The 20,141-nt window shown below is 41.0% G+C and overlaps 2 protein-coding genes across 3 annotated transcripts in view; one reads left to right on the top strand and one right to left on the bottom strand.

Annotated features, from left to right (window-relative positions):
• Window positions 1-989: 989 nt before the first annotated feature.
• Window positions 990-20,059, bottom strand: COX15 (cytochrome c oxidase assembly homolog COX15). 2 transcript variants are annotated; one of them, XR_009522406.1, is made up of 10 exons: window positions 19,907-20,059; window positions 18,280-18,470; window positions 16,126-16,248; window positions 15,649-15,835; window positions 13,651-13,818; window positions 11,615-11,696; window positions 9,533-9,687; window positions 7,894-8,007; window positions 6,167-6,971; window positions 990-6,074 (listed from the first exon to the last, which is right to left on the bottom strand). XR_009522406.1 is itself a non-coding variant. In XM_060034279.1 (9 exons), the coding sequence occupies exons 1-9, from the start codon at window positions 19,994-19,996 to the stop codon at window positions 6,840-6,842; spliced, it is 1,242 nt and encodes a 413-aa protein (XP_059890262.1). In that variant the 5' UTR covers window positions 19,997-20,059; the 3' UTR covers window positions 990-6,839. The 2 variants fall into 2 exon arrangements, 1 of the variants encoding a protein (XP_059890262.1); XM_060034279.1 differs by having other exon boundaries at window positions 990-6,971.
• The window catches only part of CUTC (cutC copper transporter), a 46,442-nt gene continuing 34,555 nt past the window's right edge, over window positions 8,255-20,141 (top strand). The window contains exons 1-2 of the mRNA XM_060034281.1: window positions 8,255-8,676; window positions 13,816-13,889. The gene's annotated coding sequence lies outside the window, so the exon portion shown is untranslated. The remainder of the gene's footprint in view (window positions 8,677-13,815; window positions 13,890-20,141) is intronic.

Below are 20,141 nucleotides of genomic sequence, written 5' to 3'. Positions count from 1 at the left end.
CTGTCCATTGCTGTAAGTGAGGTGTTAAAGTCCCCCACTATTATTGTGTTACTGTCAATTTCCTCTTTTACAGCTGTTAGCAGTTGCCTTATGTATTGAGGTGCTCCTATGTTGGGTGCATATATATCTATAATTGTTATATCTTCTTCTTGGATTGATCCCTTGATCATTATGTAGTGTCCTTCCTTGTCTCTTGTAACATTCTTTATTTTAAAATCTATTTTATCTGATATGAGTATTGCTACTCCAGCTTTCTTTTGATTTCCATTTGCATGGAATATCTTTTTCCATCCCCTCACTTTCAGTCTGTATGTGTCCCTAGGTGTGAAGTGGGTCTCTTGTAGACAGCATATATATGGGTCATGTTTTTGTATCCATTCAGCAAGCCTGTGTCTTTTGGTTGGAGCATTTAATCCATTCACGTTTAAGGTAATTATCAATATGTATGTTTCTGTTACCATTTTCTTAATTGTTTTGGGTTTGTTTTTATAGGTCCTTTTCTTCTCTAGTGTTTCCCACTTAGAGAAGTTCCTTTAGCATTTGTTGTAGAGCTGGTTTGGTGGTGCTGAATTCTCTTAGCTTTTGCTTGTCTGTAAAGCTTTTGATTTCTCCGTCGAATCTGAATGAGATCCTTGCTGGGTAGAGTAATCTTGGTTGTATATTCTTCCCTTTCATCACTTAAAATATGTCATGCCACTCCCTTCCGGCTTGTAGAGTTTCTGCTGAGAAATCAGCTGTTAACCTTATGGGAGTTCCCTTGTATGTTATTTGTCATTTTCCCTTGCTGCTTTCAGTAATTTTTTTTTGTCTTTAATTTTTACCAATTTGATTACTATGTGTCTCAGCATGTTTCTCCTTGGGTTTATCCTGTATGGGACTCTGTGCTTCCTGGACTTGGGCGGCCATTTCCTTTCCCATGTTAGGGAAGTTTTTGACTATAATCTCTTCAAATATTTTCTTGGGTCCTTTGTCTGTCTCTTCTCCTTCTCGGACCCCTATAATGCGAATGTTGTTGGATTTAATGTTGTTCCAGAGGTCTCTTAGGCTGTCTTCATTTCTTTTCATTCTTTTTTCTTTATTCTGTTCTGGAGCAGCGAATTCCACCATTCTGTCTTCCAGGTCACTTATCCGTTCTTCTGCCTTAGTTATTCTGCTATTGATTCCTTCTAGTGTAGTTTTCATTTCAGTTATTGTATTGTTCGTCTCTGTTTGTTTGTTCTTTAATTCTTCTAGGTCTTTGTTAAACATTTCTTGCATCTTCTCAATCTCTGCCTCCATTCTTTTTCTGAGGTCCTGGATCATCTTCACTATCATTATTCTGAATTCTTTTTCTGGAAGGTTGCCTATCTCCACTTCATTTAGTTGTTTTTCTGGGGTTTTATCTTGTTCCTTCATCTGGTACATAGCCCTCTGCCTTTTCATCTTGTCTCTCTTTCTGTGAATGTGGTTTTTGTTCCACAGGCTGCAGGATTGTAGTTCTTCTTGCTTCTGCTGTCTGCCCTCTGGTGGATTAGGCTATCTAAGTGGCTTGTACAAGTTTCCTGATGGGAGGGACTGGTGGTGGGTAGAACTGGCTGTTGCTCTGGTGGGCAGAGCTCAGTAAAACTTTAATCCAGTTGTCTGCTGATGGGTGGGGCTGGGTTTCCTCCTTGTTGGTTGTTTGGCCTAAGGTGACCCAACACTGGAGCTTACCCGGGCTCTTTGGTGGGGCTAATGGTGGACTCAGGGAGGGCTCACGCCAAGGAGTACTTCTCAGAACTTCTGCTGCCAGTGCCCTTGTCCTCACGGTGAGACACAGCCACCTCCCACCTCTGCAGGAGACTCTCCAACACTAGCAGGTAGGTCTGGTTTAGTCTTCTGTGGGGTCACTGCTCCTTCCCCTGGGTCCTGATGCACACACTACTTTGTGTGTGCCCTCTAAGAGTGGAGTCTCTGTTTCCCCCAGTCCTGTCGAGGTCCTTTAATCAAATCCCACTAGCCTTCAAAGTCTGATTCTCTAGGAATTCCTCCTTCTGTTGCTGGACCCCCAGGTTGGGAAGCCTGATGTGGGGCTCAGAACCTTCACTCCAGTGGGTGGACTTTTGTGGTATAAGTGTTCTCCAGTTTGTGAATCACCCATCCAGCAGTTATGGAATTTGATTTTATTATGATTGTGCCCCTCCTACCGTCTCATTGTGGCTTCTCCTTTGTTTTTGGGTATGGGATATCTTTTTTTGGTGAGTTCCAGTGTCCTCCTGTCGATGCTTGTTCAGCAGTTAGTTTTGTTTCTGGTGCTCTTGCAAGAGGGAGTGACAGCAGGTCTTTCTACTCCATCTTGAACCAATCTCCAGAAAATGAGATTTTTAAAGCTGAGACTTTAGAGATTTCTGGTTAACCCCCATGATTTTACGGATGATGAAATTGACACCCAGAACAGTAGTAATACAATGAAATGATCATTGACAGAATCTTCTTGCAAGACTGTGTGTTTCACACAGCTGACTGCAACTAACCATGCGCAGTCTTTATAACTGCTTCTGATACTCATTTGTGATTGCTCACATTTAGGAATAAAATATGAAAGAAATGCTTTGTTAAAAATAGTATCAGGTTTTCACTACGTCCATTCTAGCTTCATATCTTTCAATAATTTAAAATTTTAGACATCTCTTTTTTAAACAATTTGCTTAATTTTGTACAATTTTCTTAACCACAGCATCCAAGCAATTCATGTTATGGTTACAATCTAAATTATTTAAGATATAAATGTTTATTAGAGCTACCTCATTAAGGAACTTGGTTGTAATTATTGGGCAGTTCCTAGACTCCCTTACAGAAACAGAGTGCTGTTTCTTCTTGCTGTTTTTAGACTTCTTTTCAAACGAATTCAGAACTAGCATCTAATTTCCCTTTTTGCTGTGGTATGTGATGAAACTTCAGTTGGAAATAAGAATTAAGGTAGAAGTAGCAGCAAATGTTTCAAATTCTCCCAAACTAGTCTCAGGTTATGCTAATCTCAAGTCCTGCCACTAGGGCCATACGCTCTGACAAATTTGTGAGGATTTGTTGGTATTATAAAATATATTTGTTAAAAAATGAGGACTCTTTTTTTTTAATATCCGAATACACTTCTCTTATATTATTACATGTTTCCTTTTCCCCCTAATATTTCATTATTTCTCAGTACCATTATTAGAGGGACAGAGGAGGAATACATCCATTGACCATTTTGTTTCTCTGGAAGTCTGAGCAATAATACCGTTTTATTTGTAAAATTGAATCATTACCCATACTTTTAAAGGGCTTTCTACTTTTAAAATGTATTTAATCGTTGCTTGCCATTTTTATAAAGACCAAAATGGAAAAAAATTTCAGAATCACGGGATGATTATAGCCACGTACGCATCACTTCAGGCAAGCTGAGACTCTCCTTTTTAAGTAGTGAAGCCACTCATATGCCCTGTGGCAGCCTACCACTCCTCTCCACTCTCCACTTCTCCAGTGTAAAGTAGCCCTGATACTTTCCTAAGCAGCCCCTCCTACAGAGCACCTGCCAGAGTTTAGCCTCTAACGACTGCTGATGGTGAAGGCTCTGGCCCTAACTAGCTTCATAAAAATCTTTCTCTGCTAGCAAGGGTCCCAAACACTTTGATTTCTGGAATTTGTCATTATGCTGTGTTTGAAATTCTTATCCTACAATTCCCCTTTAGTTGCAGTCCTGAAGTATATGCCTTGTCTCCTCCATGATTTCTGCCTTGAGCATTGGATCCTGCAGTGTTGAAAGACATCTTTTTATTATGATCCACAACTAAGAACTCCCTTTTTGCTTTAAAAAACCAAAGGCTGCCTGCATGGCATCACTTTTGGGGGTTGCTAAGCTTGTATGTTTTTCTAACACTTCACATTAAATAATAGTTTTACTGAACAGTTCTTGAAATTCTGATAAATACTGTTAAATCAGTGTTGAACAAAATGTGCAATGCATATTAGAGAGGGGATGCATTCTTATGCAGGGACATGGGTATATATGTGAAATATGCCAGTATACAACCCACCATTCATGCCAGGACTGGAAGGATTGCTGAAGATAAACTGGCTATCCTACTATTATGATCATCAGTGTTGGTCTTTGCAGCCAGCATCACTTTAGGCAGTGGCTAATATTACCCCTGCCAAAATGGACAGCATTTGTCAGTCTAAGTTAAAGACAAAGCTATTCTGGGTTGATTAAGAAAGCCAGGTGTATTAATCTCCTTTGATGTTTTAAAAACAACTGACAGAATTGTTGAGAGACTTTTGAAAATATTAAGGGAAATCCATTTCATCTTCTAGGTATGATGACTTATTTTGAAAGCAGTGTCTGGGACATCAGTTTGTAATCATTTTCCATTCATTCGTGCAATATTTGGTATGTGTCTGGTGCTGGGAATAATGCAAACAAAAATAATTCCGATAATATCCATTCATCAGGAGCTCATAGATGGGCATAATACAGTTATATAACTCAATGCAACCAGATCTGTTTTTCCAAACTTATTCATCTTTAATAAAAGAAACAATGAAGTAAAACATCTGCAACTTAAACTTATTGAATTCATTCAGTGCTCCTTTTTTGGAGGGAACAGTAGCAGCATTAGCATGTGGTTCTTTGAGTTGGATCAGGCTGCCGTCTGCAGACTCTGTTATTAACTAAGAACAACCTTAATTTGGGGATCAGGAGATGATGGTATGGCAACCTGCCCCAGTGACTGCAGCTCCCCTTCTTTAGAGAATTCTATCTAGAAGAGGTGATACCCCATTAGCACACTAACGGGATCAACAAAGCAGATTAAATGAGATGATAGGGTGGGGTGGAAATTTGGAGGGAATGGGAATAAAGTGGTCAAAACTTTCTAAGGTAACTAGGCTATTAAGGCCTAGGGCAGTGGTTCACAAACTTTGCACATCAGAATCACCTGGGGAATTCACTTATTACTGCTTTCAGAGATTGTGATTTAATTGGTCTTGACTGAGGCTGGGGATAGGATTCTGAAAGATTCTAACATGAGAGAAGTTGGGAACCAGCTCCAGGGGGCAGGACTTTTTAAGAATCAAACTGTCTAATTGTATTTTGCTAAGAACCATTTGAGAATGATACACTGTTGGTCACACTGAAACCCAGAGAATATTGGAGTTGAAAGGGAACTGAGATCATTAGTCCAGCGATTGTACAGGGGCAAATCTTAGGTCATTTATGGCTCCCAGATCTGTTTAGCCTGCATAATGTTCTAAAAGACTTGACAGCATTCACATAAAAATCTGGATGTTTAGTTTCTTTGAAAAATCAGATCTGACAACTCTGGACCTGCAGAGCAGCAAGAGGCCAGCACTCAGCAGCAGTGTAGTCCCTTATTCAGGTACGTGCTCTCCAGTTTGCCACTCAGCACCAGCCTGACCCTCGTGGGCATTTGATTTGGTCCAATTGACTCTTGCCTTCTACAAAACTAAAAACTAACTTTCTGCAACTTTCACCCACTGCTCCCAGCTCTGCAGCACAAAGGAAGCTCATTCCTTCTTCTGCATGAAGGAGCTTCAACTTCTCAAGGGCAGGATTCTTGTTTTCTCTCCGAACGTTCTCCTCCAGCTGAATATCCCTAGTTCCTTCAAGTATTCCCTGTGTGACACACGTTCTGGACTCCTCACCATCCTGGTCCCTTTGTTTGGATATATAACCTCCTTAAAAAATGTGGTACCCAGAGTGAAATGCAGCATTTGCATTGAGGTCTTCTGACCATGGCTGTGACACTTCTATTGATAAAATCTGAAACACCACTAATTTTTATCAGTGTCATCCCATGGCTGGTTCATGTCGAGCCTGTGTCCAACTGAAGTCCCTCCCCTAAGTTTTTTTTATATAAAATGATAAGCCAGTTTTCTCTACCCCAAATTTATACAAGCTATTTATAATTTAAATGAAGATGCTACATTTATGACCTGTTTAATTTCATCTTCATGGTGCCATTCTGGAACTGTTTTGAGTTGTAATTGTCTTCTATTACATCAGCAATGTTGGGTTGCTCCACTCTCAAATCTTTCTGATGCCTTCATTCAAACTGCTGATTTAAAAAATAAAGTTGAATAAGAGCCCTGTGAAATATCAATAGAGGCCAAAATCACACATTCATTAATCAACAGTTTGTTTAAATACCTGAATAGATGTCCATGTACTATACCATCAAGGCCATATTTTTCTTATCCATGAGGCTGTTGAGAAACCCTTTCAGGAACTGATTTATACTGTATTCCATTCATCTCACCTAGTAATGTAACAGCCCTATCTCAGGAGGATCTAGGTTAGTGCTTTCCCCAGTTTTGAAAATCAGAACACTAGAAGACAGCAGCTATTTCTTGCTGAAGGCTATCTGGCTACTTTAGGGTATGCCAATCTATCCCTTTGAATCTTTACGTGATGGAAGTGAAGTTGAGACCATAAAGAATTTCTACATAGGCAGAATCCAGGACTCGGGAAGTCAAGGAGACAGAGATTATGCATGTAGAACCAACAGCTTGTCAACATTTAAGAATCCTGAGACAGAGGCTGTTAAGAAGCAAATGACAGACAATTCTTTCTCTACATTAAATCCGAATTTCAACACAAAAAGTAATGGATTTAAAAAGGAACCTTTAGCATAATCATACTTAATGACTTTCTTGATTCAGTGACTGTCCCAAAAACAGGCAAACAATTTATATAACTTGATCAATTTGGAAACCACTTGGTATACCAAGGTCATCCTCTCAGAAAAGTTCAAGTTCTTGTGTTCTCTGATGATAATCTCTCAGAAGCACAGTTTCAGTCCTAGGAAGCTGATCCTTGAGAATTATTTTGGGACTCTTCGGAGTTCACTCATGAGCCAAAGGGCAGCACTGAGAACAGCCAGGGAGCCCGACTGGTGAGTGGCAGCCAAAGGAGTTGGCACGTACATCAGCAGAGTGCTAATGCCCAAGCCCACCTGTTACAAAGGAAAGAAAGCAGTAAGCCAAGTAGGAACCACATATGCAGAGCTGAAATGACTGGCATGGATAACCAGATACACAAATCCTCCACATTCTCCCATCAGAACATTAAAACATATATTGTTAAATTTCACAAGTAGACTTAAAACAAAGGAAATTCAAACAAATTAGATAAAGCTAAAATTCCTTTTAATTATCCTTCATCTAGCCCAGTTCTCCTCCCCAAAGCTAGCCACTGTTATCAGTTTCTACACACCTATACTTTTGTATACATGTTTATAGAAAAACAGCTTGGTGCTTTTAAAAAAATATATTGTTCTGTCACTTGCTTTTTTCCACTTAATGTATGTCTTGAGATCTTATTATTTTAAACTACAGTACAGTATTCCACAGTATGGATATACCATAGATGTTTATTTAGGCTGTTTCCAATTTTTCACTATCACAGTAATTCCACAATGAATTTCCTTGGACAGAGCAGGCATTAATAAGTCAATATGCTTGATGAAAGGATTAAACATTTAACACTTCAAAAGATATTGCCAAACGCCAACTAAAAAGATCTATACCAACTCATGCTCTCGCTAAGAATATACAAAGGTATCTATTTTCCTATACCCATGCCAACATCTGCTTACCTTTTTTTTTCATTTTTTTCCAATCTGACAGGTACAAAATGGCACACATTGCTTTAATTTGTTCCTCTCTGATCATAGGTGAGGCTAAACAGCTTTTCATATTTATTGGCCATTCATCATTCCTCTTGTGAGAATTGTGTATCAATATCTTTTACTTATTTTCTGGTTGTTAACCTTTTAGTCTACTATAAATATTGAAAATATTTTCTCCTAGTCTGTCACCTTTCTTCCTAAATTTTGTTTTGAGGACACCTTCAAAACAAAAAGAAGTGGTTTATACCTGTGTGTAAGCCAAAGCTAGCAGAGTCACTGCTGCTATCTTGGTCCTTCGAGGAAGGGGAATTCTCCGGGAGAGGAAGTAGAGTGCTGTAATGGCAGCAACTGAAGTGATTCCCTGCAGGGAGGAAAGTGTCTCATCAAGTGCCAGGAAGAAATGTCCCACCCTCCTGGTTTCTGCTCACCTTACAGGTAACTCCACCAGATCCACTGAATAACCACTAAGCACTTTCCCCTCCCAGGCAGAGGACCACCTGATTACTCCTCCTCAGCTTCTTCCACGCTCCTCTTCTGTTTGCCACTTCAATGCCAGCCAGGCATGGCTCCACCTAAAGTTTCTGCACGTACCACTTTATACACACTCAGCAATCTTATCCACCTTCCAATGTGGGTGTCCCCCACGTGTGGCCCTCGGTTTTTAAATTATTCTTTTCATCCTTATCCCTAATTTTATCTCTACTCCAATCCTGTATTTTTAAAACAGGGCTAACACCAGCACACGAGGGTTATTGTTTCCCTGGGCTGTGACTAGAGGAGGTGGTGGTGCTGCCAGCTAGGGCTAAAAATGATCTGAAGTCTCCTTTTCATTTCCACCTCTTCAGAAAGAGTCTGCAGCTGGCAGGAAGGTTTCCATCCCCCTTCCATGATGTCAAGCAGAATGTTTTTCTATCATTTTCTATACCAATTTCATTTCTTTTCCTTTTCAGAGCTGTCCACGATGACAATTTCAACCAGACCTGACTTATTCCAAAATGCTGTGTGGTAGTGGGGACTGAGCCCACACAAGGTAACTTGCCCAAGCCCCAGCATTCCATCTGGATATGAGGCCCCTGGGCCTCTCTCTGGGTGCACTACTATCATCTCACACTCAACGTACCTCAGTCTGATGACATCCTCTGTCTCTAGCTCAACACTCGTTCCAATAGTCCCATTTCTGCTGGTGTGTTTTAAACATGCCACAGAAGAAACTCTGGGATCTCCTTTGATCCTTCCTTACCTTTATTCCTGCAGCCAGTCTTCTATTCCCTACAACCTCTCTCAGATTCACCAAGCTTCTCAATCCCAGTCCCACCATTAAGCCCTGAACCCCATCATTCTCACGGCATTACTACAATAGCACTACTGCTTCTCCCAGGTCTCCTTGCTGCTGATCTTTCCCTGCTCCAGTTTATCGTGCCCAGGCCACCAAGCTGATCTTATAGCAGGCCCTTAATAAATATTAGCTTAAATAAAATGAGTGTTTATGATGCTCTTAGCTTCCTGGGGTCTTGGTTCAGCCCTGACAGCTGTGTGTTCAGCAACCACTGTCTTTGTACTCTCTTCTCTACTCGGCCTCATTTTTGCTAAAATGACTCTCCTATGCGTGTGCAGGATTGAGGGGAGTTATCATCTGCCAGATGATAAAAGGCATATTTGAACTTTTAGAAGGTGGCAGTATCCTGAAAGTCAGAATTTGGCTAGAGGGGTGTGGGTAATTAAGACAACAACGTCACATCAGAAAACTGGTACTAAATTTCTTCTAAAAAGAAAAGGAAATCTGATTCCCACTCTACCATCTCAGCGTTGCCATCAGTGCTTCAGACACCGCAGAGCCTGTAAGAGGCTCCCTGTCCTTAGTAGCCTGTAACCACAGCCAGACTTACCAGAATCCGGTGATCAAACTGCACCGTGGTGGGATTCTCGAAAACATTCCTCAGGAGAGGGGAGAAGGTAAAGAGATCCTCTGGGATCCAAGATTCTCCCATCTTGGGGAAGGAGTTGTAAACAAGCCCAGCATCCAGCCCTGCCACAAAAGCCCCTGTATTCCAAGGTAAAAAGTATTTATTAAAATGAAAGAAAGAAGAGATCAAAGATCAAATACTAGTTCTGACATAGAAAATGTTTATTATCCCAGAGTTAGACAAAAGGAATAGTCAGAGAATAGAAAGATCAATAGCACAGGTTCTCAAACGGAATATATATCACAATCACCATGGAAACTTAAAAAAAACCAAAAAACCCCTGCATCCTTACCTATTCCCACCCCAAGATTCTGGGATGCCTCCCCTAGAGGGGTGGACTAGAAGCTCTAGAGGAGGCATATTAGTTTAGAAAAGTTCCCTTAGTGATTGTGATGTCCTGCTTACCTCCCCAACTGAGAACTACTCATCTATTCTGGAACTAGTTAATTTACTCCTTCACTTCCTCAAGTCTCCACTCAAATGTCACCTTATCAAAGAGATCTCCCCAGTTATCCTATACTGCATAAGATAGCCCTCCCCCAGCCCACCTCTATCCCCTTATCTTGCTTTATTTTTCTTCGAAGCACCAAACATTATCTGACATGTTATGTTTTGTTGTTTATTATCTGTCTTCCTCAAGTGCTCAAAAAAATCTTATAAACTAAATCCTGGGTGAACACACAAAGAATGTATCCATGAATTTAATGGATAACTGATCCATTAGTTATGATCAAAGATTCAGGTATGTTAAGTCACATTCCTTATTTTTATAAATGGCATTTATAAAGTCAAAATTCATGTTCTTCCACCAAAAAAAGGGGAGGAGGTTTGGGTGGATCACTGGTTTGATGGTTTTATTTAGAGCTGTGCTGTCCAATCAAACTTTCTAAGATGATGGAAATGTTCTATATCTGTCATCCATCCAGTACAGTGGCTGCTAGCCACCCACGTGGCTACTGAGCACTTGAAATGTGGCTAATGTGAATGAGAAACTAAACTTTAAATTTTATTTACTTTTAAGTAACTTAAGTTTAAATAGTCACATGAGGCTACTGATAATTGTATAGGGCAGTTCCAGAGTAAGAGAGGTAGAGGTGTGATTTGAAGAATGATAAAGATCTGTGTTAGTCTCTTTGCCCCAGTAAACTCCCCATCTAAGGCCATCTTTGAGGACAGGCTTTTGTCGGACCCATCTTGGTGTAGTGTAATAATAACAATAATGTCGGGACTTCCCTGGTGGCGCAGTGGTTAAGAATCCGCCTGCCAATGCAGGGGACACGGGTTCAATCCCTGCTCCAGGAAGGTCCCACATGCTGCGGAGCAACTAAGCCCATGAGCCACAACTACTGAAGCCCACGCGCCCTACATCCTGCGCACCGCAGCTACTGAAGTCCACGCACTCTAGGGCCCACGTGCTGCAACTACTGAAGCCCGCATACCGATAGCCTATGCTCTGCAACAAGAGAAGCCACTGCAATAAGAAGCCCGTGCATTGCAATGAAGAGTAGCCCCTGCTCGCTGCAACTAGAGAAAGCCCACGCACAGCAACAGAGACCCAACGCAGCCAAAAATAATAATAATAACAATAATGTATATATAATAACAACAGCTAACACTTACATAGCCTTTGCTACATGTGAGGTGCTAAGCACTTCACATATATTACTCAAACTATTATCATCTTCCCCATTTTATAGATGAGGTCATGAAGCCCAGAGAGGTTACATAGCTTGTCCAAGGTCATGTAGTTCACAAGTGGTAAAGCCAGGATTTGAACCTAGACAGTCTGGATCCAGATAGATACTCAATATTTTTGTTCAACCAACTGGAAAGCAGGATTTGGGGAAGGGAGGAGGGAATAAAAAACAAGAGGATGAAGATGGTGGTATATGACAGAGGCAGGTATGAAAAGGAAATATAAAGATACAGGAGGAAAGCTTTAGGCAAGAAATCCCACCTGAATGTGGAATGAAGCTAGGCCATCTTTGATAAGAAGAGTCCTACCTGAGAGAGCCGTAAGGAACACCAGGCCTGCAGTTCCATGAGCAAATCGTCTCAACCTCAGGAGTTGACGTGTTTCAGGCAACTAAATAAGAAAAAATCACACAGATAAACAATGCAGGAACTATGAAAGGCAGCAAAGATCTCCAAGGCCAAACCCCAGAGACAATCTGAGGTCAGATCTTCTCTGACCCCTAGACTAGGTTAAGTACTCCCAGCAGATATTCTATTTTATTCTATCTAAATTTTATTAAATTTATACATTTACTATTTGTCTTCCCTGCTATCTTGTAAGTTTTGTGAAGGCAGGAACTGCCATCTGACTTGCTTATTATAGTAATCCTAGCCCAGTAGTTGGCATATAGGTATTCAATATATATCTGTTCAGTAACTGAATGATCTGCATTGTTCACGGGAAAACACTTCACCATGGTTAAAGTGATGTGACTTAAGGTACAGAACTGGATTTTCATGCTGTGTGTAATAATTCATGTTTAGCAAATATAATCAGAATCGAAACTGCATAAAATGCCTAGAGTAGAGATTCTTGCACTTAGTGTTTTGGGTAAAGCCAAAATTTGTTTTTATTTTTACTGTAGCCAACTTGTGATAATAATCAGTGAATCAACAAATATTTAGTAAGAACTTTATACTAAGATTTTGTAGGACGGTGTATCAGCACTGTCCATTGGAATTTTCTGTGATGACGGAAATGTTCTGTTATCTGTGCTGTCCAATATGTGGCTAATGAGGATCTAAAATGAGGCTAGAGCAACTGAAAATTTTTTAAAAAGTTAATTTTATTTAAAGTTTAAGTCGATAACAAGTTTGTTTATATAAAGTTAATTTTATTTAATTTTAATTAGAATTTAAATAGCCACATGTGGCTAGCAGCTCCTGTGCTGGACAGCACAGTTCTATGTGGTTGACTAGCATCTCAAATCCTTTCTGTAATTAGTGCAGAATATAAATAAACAAAAAGAGAAAAACAATTAATAATTAAAAAGTCATTGGTAACCTTTAAGAGTACCATTCAGTACAGAGTATTTAGGAGAGTATGGGCATGTGTATAAGTGTGGAGGTGAATGTGTGGCTGGGTATATATAGGGGTGGGTGGGGAAGCCAGATGACAAGAACTGGAAAACAAGAATGGGTTGTCAGGATGTACAGCTACGGATGTAGTCAATTCATTTTGGAAGTCTGCCTTTGAAAGTAAGAGGAACAGGAACTGCTCAGGTGTGGATTATCTACTATACCAATGTTTCAGCCCCACCTGGCTTCCCTGTGGGATGACTGCCAAGTCAACATCTCCTGTCCTTATTGGGATCCAGACCACTGGCTCCAAGTACCTACTGGATGATTCTATTTAAAAGTCCTACTATCATCCTAAACTTCACTCCATGAACAGGTTATCCAGGCCAACCATGACTTTAATACCTAAAATAATACTCATTTTTAAAATACCTAGTGTTTTCCTTTAATCAGCATACAGAGAAAATACTTTTAAGCAAGATCACTACGGTTTACTATTTTGTTAGATTTGCTGAATGGTAGGGTCCCCACATAAAGAACAAACAACTCAACGTCACTCTTGCACACCACTAAAGGTCTACAAATAGCTCTCGTTCTGGTCTTCCTCACCTCTCCATCCATCATCCCTCTGGGAGTCAGAAGTAAAGTGGTTGGGGTATCTCTTGTTGTTGGTACTCTTTCCTTTTTCTAAAATTCATCTTTTCATCTTTCTTGATAGGCAATGCTGACAAAATATTTGGCACCTATACTAATTCTCCTTTGAATAAGCTGCTCCAGCCCAAAAGAATAATTGCAGTTTTTACTTTGCCGTCCCACAGCTATCCAGAGTCCCAAAGTTCAGTGTTTCTCTAAACTTTGATTATCTCTAGCTTCTGGTAAAACTGATAGGTGTTACTAAGGGAATGCATGCATTTTGACAAATAACTTCCCATTAGTACCAGAATTTCCATTTCTCTGACCCTGTCAGCATCTGTACAGATGTGGTAAACAATACAGACTGACTTCACCTTGTGCTGAGGTAGCAGCAGCGAGAACGAGGTCCACAAGCTGGTGCAATAAAGCACAAGGGCCGATCCCAGGTGGGCGGCAAGGCGGTACTGACTGACCCGAGGGATGTCATGGGAATCTGGTTTCTCTGCTAAGCCACTTTTCACCATATACCATCCCAACAGGCCCTGCAACCAAAAAGAGAAGAGGCAAACAAAACAAGGTTGAAGCTGTTTATTCAACTTTACTCTCTGAGAAAGTGAGTACTCCCACCTAACTCCTCCTTTCCATACCCTCCCATATCCCCAGTATCCCAGGAATTGAGACCTACCCAATTTCCACATACAGCACCAAAAATACTACACCACTGTTTAGAATAACATTTTATTGAAGTAGAAGCCAAATATAGAAAAGTACACAAAAGTGTATTTGGCCAAAAGCTTACAAATACTTGGCGTAATTTAACATTATGTAAACCAGTGAAATATGAAAGTAAAAAGACAGCTGATTTTACAAAAACTAGATGCTTTGGAGAAACCTGACAAAGATAACTGCTTAAAAACAATTACTGTCATGTTAGGTGGAAAAAGACAATTCTAAAGGTTTGGGGGGAAGTCATAAAAATCTATAAGGCTTTTCAGGCAAATTGGTTTGAAAGTGTCTAAATTTCTACTCCTCTTTTAAAAAAATGGTAATGAAAGTACATGTTTAAGTTGAAAAGTTTAAGGTATGTATTATTATTCTATGATTCCCTGTTTTAACTGACTTTTTCAAGTAACCAAACAACTGTCAGTTCTAGTCATATCAGATAAGGTACCCTTTCACTCTGACTCTCCCCAGCCAATAATCGTGTTAAAGAGATGGGAGAATCCCACCTTTTCTAAATATATACTCCTCAGGAAGTCTTTTTGGGTATTTCTTTCCCCCTTCAAGACTACCCTAGATGTTCTAATTATTGTGATTTCATCTGCACAGGACACTGGAAGATGAGGGAGTATACAGTGTGATTTGCCAGCCCTCACTTTCCTCCTCTTGCCATCTTCAAATTTTTGCCTCCCTGGAAGTCTATCTTAAGTAGGTTTTATTTTTCTTTTTAATTCTGAAACAAACTTTCACTTTGTTTCACCAATCCTCCCTAGTTTCTATTAGATTTTTATTAATGTCTAACTCTTTATTATCTTTTTCTATCGCCTTTATTTTGTCTCTTACATCTCCCTCCTTAATTCCTTTTCATTGGTTCGTATTCTTACCACTTTGAGTTAAATCAACCAATTAGCTTCCTCCTGATCAAATTTTGGTATTTCTTTGATGCTCTGAGACTCTCCCTTAGGGCCTGTATACCTTGACCCAAATACTCACATGTGTCTTCTCTAACACTCCTTTCCTTGGTTCTCAGGCTTCCCTAACCCCTTAACTGTGGGAGTCATTCAAAGCTCTTTTCCTTAAGAAAAGAGAGAAGTTCAACTTATATAATTTTAATCACCATTTATACTTTCAGCTCTCAGCTACATCTGTATTCTAAGATTCTTTATCCCACAGAATGTTTCTCTCTTCTGGAATTTCCCTGTTTGCTTCTATAGCCATTCTAGTATAGGGATCCCACTTCCCCATAGAGCAGGCAAGTTAGAAAAAGGGAGGATACAAGAACCCAGGAAGAAAGCCATAATGGAAAAGAAACTCTAATTCTTGTGACATAAAAACATATTTACTGAGTGCTTACTGATTCCAGGCACTACTCTAAGCACTTTACATGCATGATCTCACTTAATATTCACAGAACCTAAGTGGTAGTTTCTATTATTGTCCCCATTTACAGGTAAGGAAAGCACAGCCTACAGAGGTTAGACAACATGCCCTACTAAGTGACAGAGCTGGGCCTTCAAACCAGGCCTGTGACACTAAAATCCATGCTCTTACCCACTCTGTTACACTGTTTCAAAGATTACTTCATTAAAAACAATGCCAGCTTGGAGGCTCCTGAGAATATCTCTGGTTTCCCAAACTTGAGTAAATCTCACCTGGAAGCAAACTAAACCACAGAGGGCAAGAACACGTCCTTTCAGGCCATGCGTGAGCCAGCCCTTTCTCCAAAAGTAGGCAGCAGGCAGGATGTATGCGAGGCCTACAAGGCGACCCCACATTCGGTGTGAGTACTCCATGTACCAGATGAACTTGAATTCTGCCAGTGTCATATCATGATTCAAGCTGGGTGAAAAGGGACGTCAAAAATAAGAAAGAGAAAAAAGTTGATCTAATTTTTATTTCCTGACAGAATGCAGGAACATTCTCGGTTTTAAAGCTTGACTGGTCTGCCCTCTTCCTCATCGGCCACCTCAGAATCACTTTGGAATTGGAGGTTTAGCGTAGGCAGCTCGCTAAACATAACTGAACCAAATATCGAAAAATCGTGGAACCTAAACATTCTGAAATGTTTAAATAAGCAAAAGATTGCGTGGGCCCACTGGGAAGTTTACCCGATTTTCTCTAATACTTACATTTTAAATTCTGGAAACTGCTGATATTTTTGGAATTCTGCTTCCCATTCTTCCTGGCTTGTAGGTGGCTTCATCCCCTTTATTAAATGCCAATCTACCATTGAGAGGCCAGACTCCGTCAACCTTAAGATAGGAAAGAAATCTGAGTGTATTAAACTTGAGTGTGTATATGTGTGTGCACCACACTGGATTATTCATAAATGGTTTACAGCAGCAAGTGGATCTGAACTTGACCCCTATAAAGGTAAACACATCGTTTCATCGTTTCCTCTTTTGACAACTTGCTCTCTTCTTACTGCTTAGAATTTTGTCAGAAGCAGCTATCAGGTACAAATTTCTTTACTCCTTGTACTATTTCATTAAATTCTCCTTACTTCTTTCACTAGCATTCCTTAACAGATAAAACCAACCCTTAGACGAAAGAAATGTGTCCTAAATGCATAACCAATATTATTTTATTTTTTAAATTAATTAATTAATTTTTTGGCTGCACTGGGTCTTCGTTGCTGCACGCGGGCTTTCTCTAGTTGCAGTGAGCGGGGGCTACTCTTGGTTGCAGTGCGCGGGCTTCCATTGCGGAGGCTTCTCTTGTTGTGAAGCACGGGCTCTAGGCGCGCGAGCTTAGTAGTTGTGGCATGCGGGCTCAGTAGTCGTGGCTTGCGGGCTCTAGAGTGCAGGCTCAGTAGTTGTGGCGCACGGGCTTAGCTGCTCCACGGCATGTGGGATCTTCCCGGACCAGGGCTCGAACCTGTGCCCCCCACATTGGCAGGCAGATTCTTAACCACTGCACCACCAGGGAAGCCCCAACCAATATCATTTACACAGGGAGAAAAGACTGCTACAGATATAAATCGGTTTAGGTTATTGAGTGAATTTAAAGACAATACAACTCAAATTTGTTGCAGTTTCCCGTAACAGCCTATATAACACATAGGTATTTTGAAATAAGGGCACAGGGAATGTGGAGAGAATTTGAGGAACACATACTTTATTAACACTATAAAGTATTTTCACCAAAAGGGGTCAGGATTCCAAAAGTAAAAAAGCTGATTTCTGGTCTGAGGCAGGAAATGTACACGACAAACCTGGAACATCTTAACAGAAAGCAAGGAATCAAAGGTTACTAGGGTCCTGTCAAAAAGACTCTGGAGCCAGTCTGAAGAGGTTCCCACTGACTAAAGATGGGACAATTTGGGCAAATCTCAGTACAACGGATTGAAACATATCAAATATATTTAAAACTAGGAGCTCCTAATACTTAAAAACTCACTTTACTGGTCACCTTTGGAGAGTGCTTAGGAACCAATTTCTTATTTTGAAAATTGGTAAATAAAAGGAAAGGAATCAAGTGTTTATCTTGCCTTTCCTAATACATTGTACCTTAGGATAACCAAATTGCTGATGAAAGTTTCTCTTTATAGTTGAGCTAATAAAATACCTATTACAATTTTGCAACTCTAGTGAAATAATGTATTTAGGCAATGATCATCAATGGCTGTTGACATCTCTAATAGACACCAGATATTTATGAATGTTCTAATAACCTATGTATTTTGCCCCCTGCCCCCCAACCTGAATCTGATCAAGCAACAAGTTGTTTACAGGAAATACAGGGGACAATGGAACATGTTAAACAACATAAGTATGCAATCAGAAAAATCTAGACTGTGAGAAAATCTAAAAGGACAAATGACTTGGGTTTCTTCTACAACAAAAAAACTGCAAAGGGGGTGGGAGAGATAGAGGGAGTAGAATCCAAATCTATAAAATCTCTTTATAGATTTAAAGAGACCTAACAGGCATGCATAGGAACCAACTGAGAGGTATGGAACTTATCTGCACTTAATTCAAACAAACTGTACAAAAATTTTTGTGACAAATTTGAACTCTGATTGTAGGGGGAAATATACACAAACAATGCACAGCTAACAGGTAAGACCTGAACCAGTCTTTATGAAGGGCTTCTACTAGTAAAACCCTAAACTGTTCTAGGGCTGGGCAAGCCATCAGACCTGTTCCCTCTGTAGGCCTCAGTTTCTGCATACGTAAAATGAGGGAGCTAGATGAAATGATTTCTAAGGTCCCTTCCCCCTCCGTCATCCTGCACTTTAATGATGACTCAAATAGCTGACTCACTATGAACAAACTACTCACCTAGTTACTCCACCAAGAATAACTGCTCCAGCCACTGTTCCACTGCAGACCAGGAGCCATCGGCCCACCACCCGCTCAGCAGCTTTTGAAGGTTGGGACACTGTACCCCTTCCAGGTTGCAAAGCTACTTCAGAGATGGTGCTGTATTGCCCTGGCCTCAAGGGGCGCCTGATCCCACAGCTGCAACCACACTAAGGATCAAGACAGACAAATTACAACTGGAGAAAGAGGGAAAGGCTTCACTCCACTGCTACTCACACTCAATCTCTGTCTGGTGTGGAGTACCCTGAATGGCCCCATTTCCACTGCTACTGCCCTGCTAAATCATCATCTCTTATCTGGACTACATCCACTCCCAACTGCCTCCAATCCATCCCCACACCACCTGAACCTTCTGGTCTCTGCATATTTCCCCCAGACTTAACTCTACACCTAAATATGGATTATTTTATTTCTCCTATGGGTCTTTTTTTTTTTTTTTTTGCTGTACGTGTGCCTCTCACTGTTGTGGCCCCTCCCGTTGCGGAGCACAGGCTCCGGACGCACAGGCTCAGCGGCCATGGCTCACGGGCCCAGCCGCTCCACGGCATGTGGGATCTTCCCGGACCAGGTCACGAACCCGTCTCTCCTGCATCGGCAGGCGGACTCCCAACCATTGAGCCACCAAGGAAGCCCTCTCCTATGGGTCTTTAAATATGATTTTTCTCTGACCGGGGCACTACTGGTCCCCTGACTGATAATACCTACTGCAGATCTCAGCTTAGATGTCACCTCCTCTAGGAAGTATTCCCAGACTCCCCCACATCTGCAACAGGTCACTCTCCCAGCATACTATACCTCTCCATCACACACTGTAATGTACCATTCAGTACACAGAGGTTTGTCTCCATCTCCCACTAAGCTATGAGCTGTGGGACAGCAATGTCTAGTCAGTCTGGCTCTTTCCCTCTTGCACACTTCGTTTCAAACACAGTCCCCTTACATAACAAGACCTTAATAAAGATTTGACAAATCAGTTACAAATGAATGAACTGTGACTTCCTCTAAGGCAGGAAACTTTTGGTATTTTATCTTTTCCTTCCCAGTTCCTAACGCATATTAATCACGCAATAATTATTAGTTCAGCGAATAAATGCCCTCTCCTGACTCTATCCCTAAAAGTCCAAACACCCATGTTTTCCCTATCCTGCTTCTAATTAACTAAGTAACTTTAGACAAGTTAAGCCTCAATTTACTTTTCTCTGTAGAATGGGGTTATAGTCCCTAACCTGACTATCCGGGAGCTTTGAGCAAAAATCAAATATATGGGTAAAAATCACTGAGCTTTTACTATGTGCTAAGCCTCTATGTATATTAAATTATTTAATGCAACAACCCTTATGAAGTAAGTGCTATTATCCCCATTTTGCAGATGAATAAATTGAGGCACAGAAAGGTTACCCAACTTGGCTAATAGCCCACAGCTACTAAGTGGTAAGTCCAGATCCGAACTCAGGGGCCCTAGACATAAGTAAATGCGTCGTGAACTCCAAGGAGCTACGGAAACGTGACGTGTGAGAATTATTCTCTGTACTGGCCCTTTCACCCCATGCCAGCTTCCGCGACTCAGTCCGCTGCTGTGCGGTACCTGTGTTCTAGGCGCCGCCCCAGGAATCAAGAGCCGGAGACACGGGCTCCCCATCACTGCCTTCAAGGGCGTAAAGAGTAATCGCTGCATACTATGAACAGTGCACAACTGCCACCTACACACTCCTGCACTCCCTGGTCTCCTTTCTCCGCCACCGACTGGAGAAGCACTACCGGGTCACGCAGAACGAGCCCCTCCTTTTCAGAAGGCCGGGGCGAGCAGTGACTGCGCCTGC

Source organism: Delphinus delphis, chromosome 16, assembly GCF_949987515.2.
Source record: "Delphinus delphis chromosome 16, mDelDel1.2, whole genome shotgun sequence".
Lineage (NCBI taxonomy): Eukaryota > Metazoa > Chordata > Mammalia > Artiodactyla > Delphinidae > Delphinus > Delphinus delphis.
This window is presented reverse-complemented; position numbering and strand designations above follow the sequence as displayed.

What these genes read in the sequence shown, in the direction of transcription:
- COX15 (XM_060034279.1), bottom strand. Translation starts at nt 19,996, where the DNA reads ATGCAGCGATTACTCTTTACGCCCTTGAAGGCAGTGATGGGGAGCCCG. An exon ending in GTGGTTTAGTTTGCTTCCAG is followed by an intron (nt 13,819 to 15,648) that starts GTGAGATTTACT and finishes TTTTGGTTGCAG; the next exon opens with GGCCTGTTGGGATGGTATAT. An exon ending in AGTTTGATCACCGGATTCTG is followed by an intron (nt 8,008 to 9,532) that starts GTAAGTCTGGCT and finishes TCCTCCCTGCAG; the next exon opens with GGAATCACTTCAGTTGCTGC.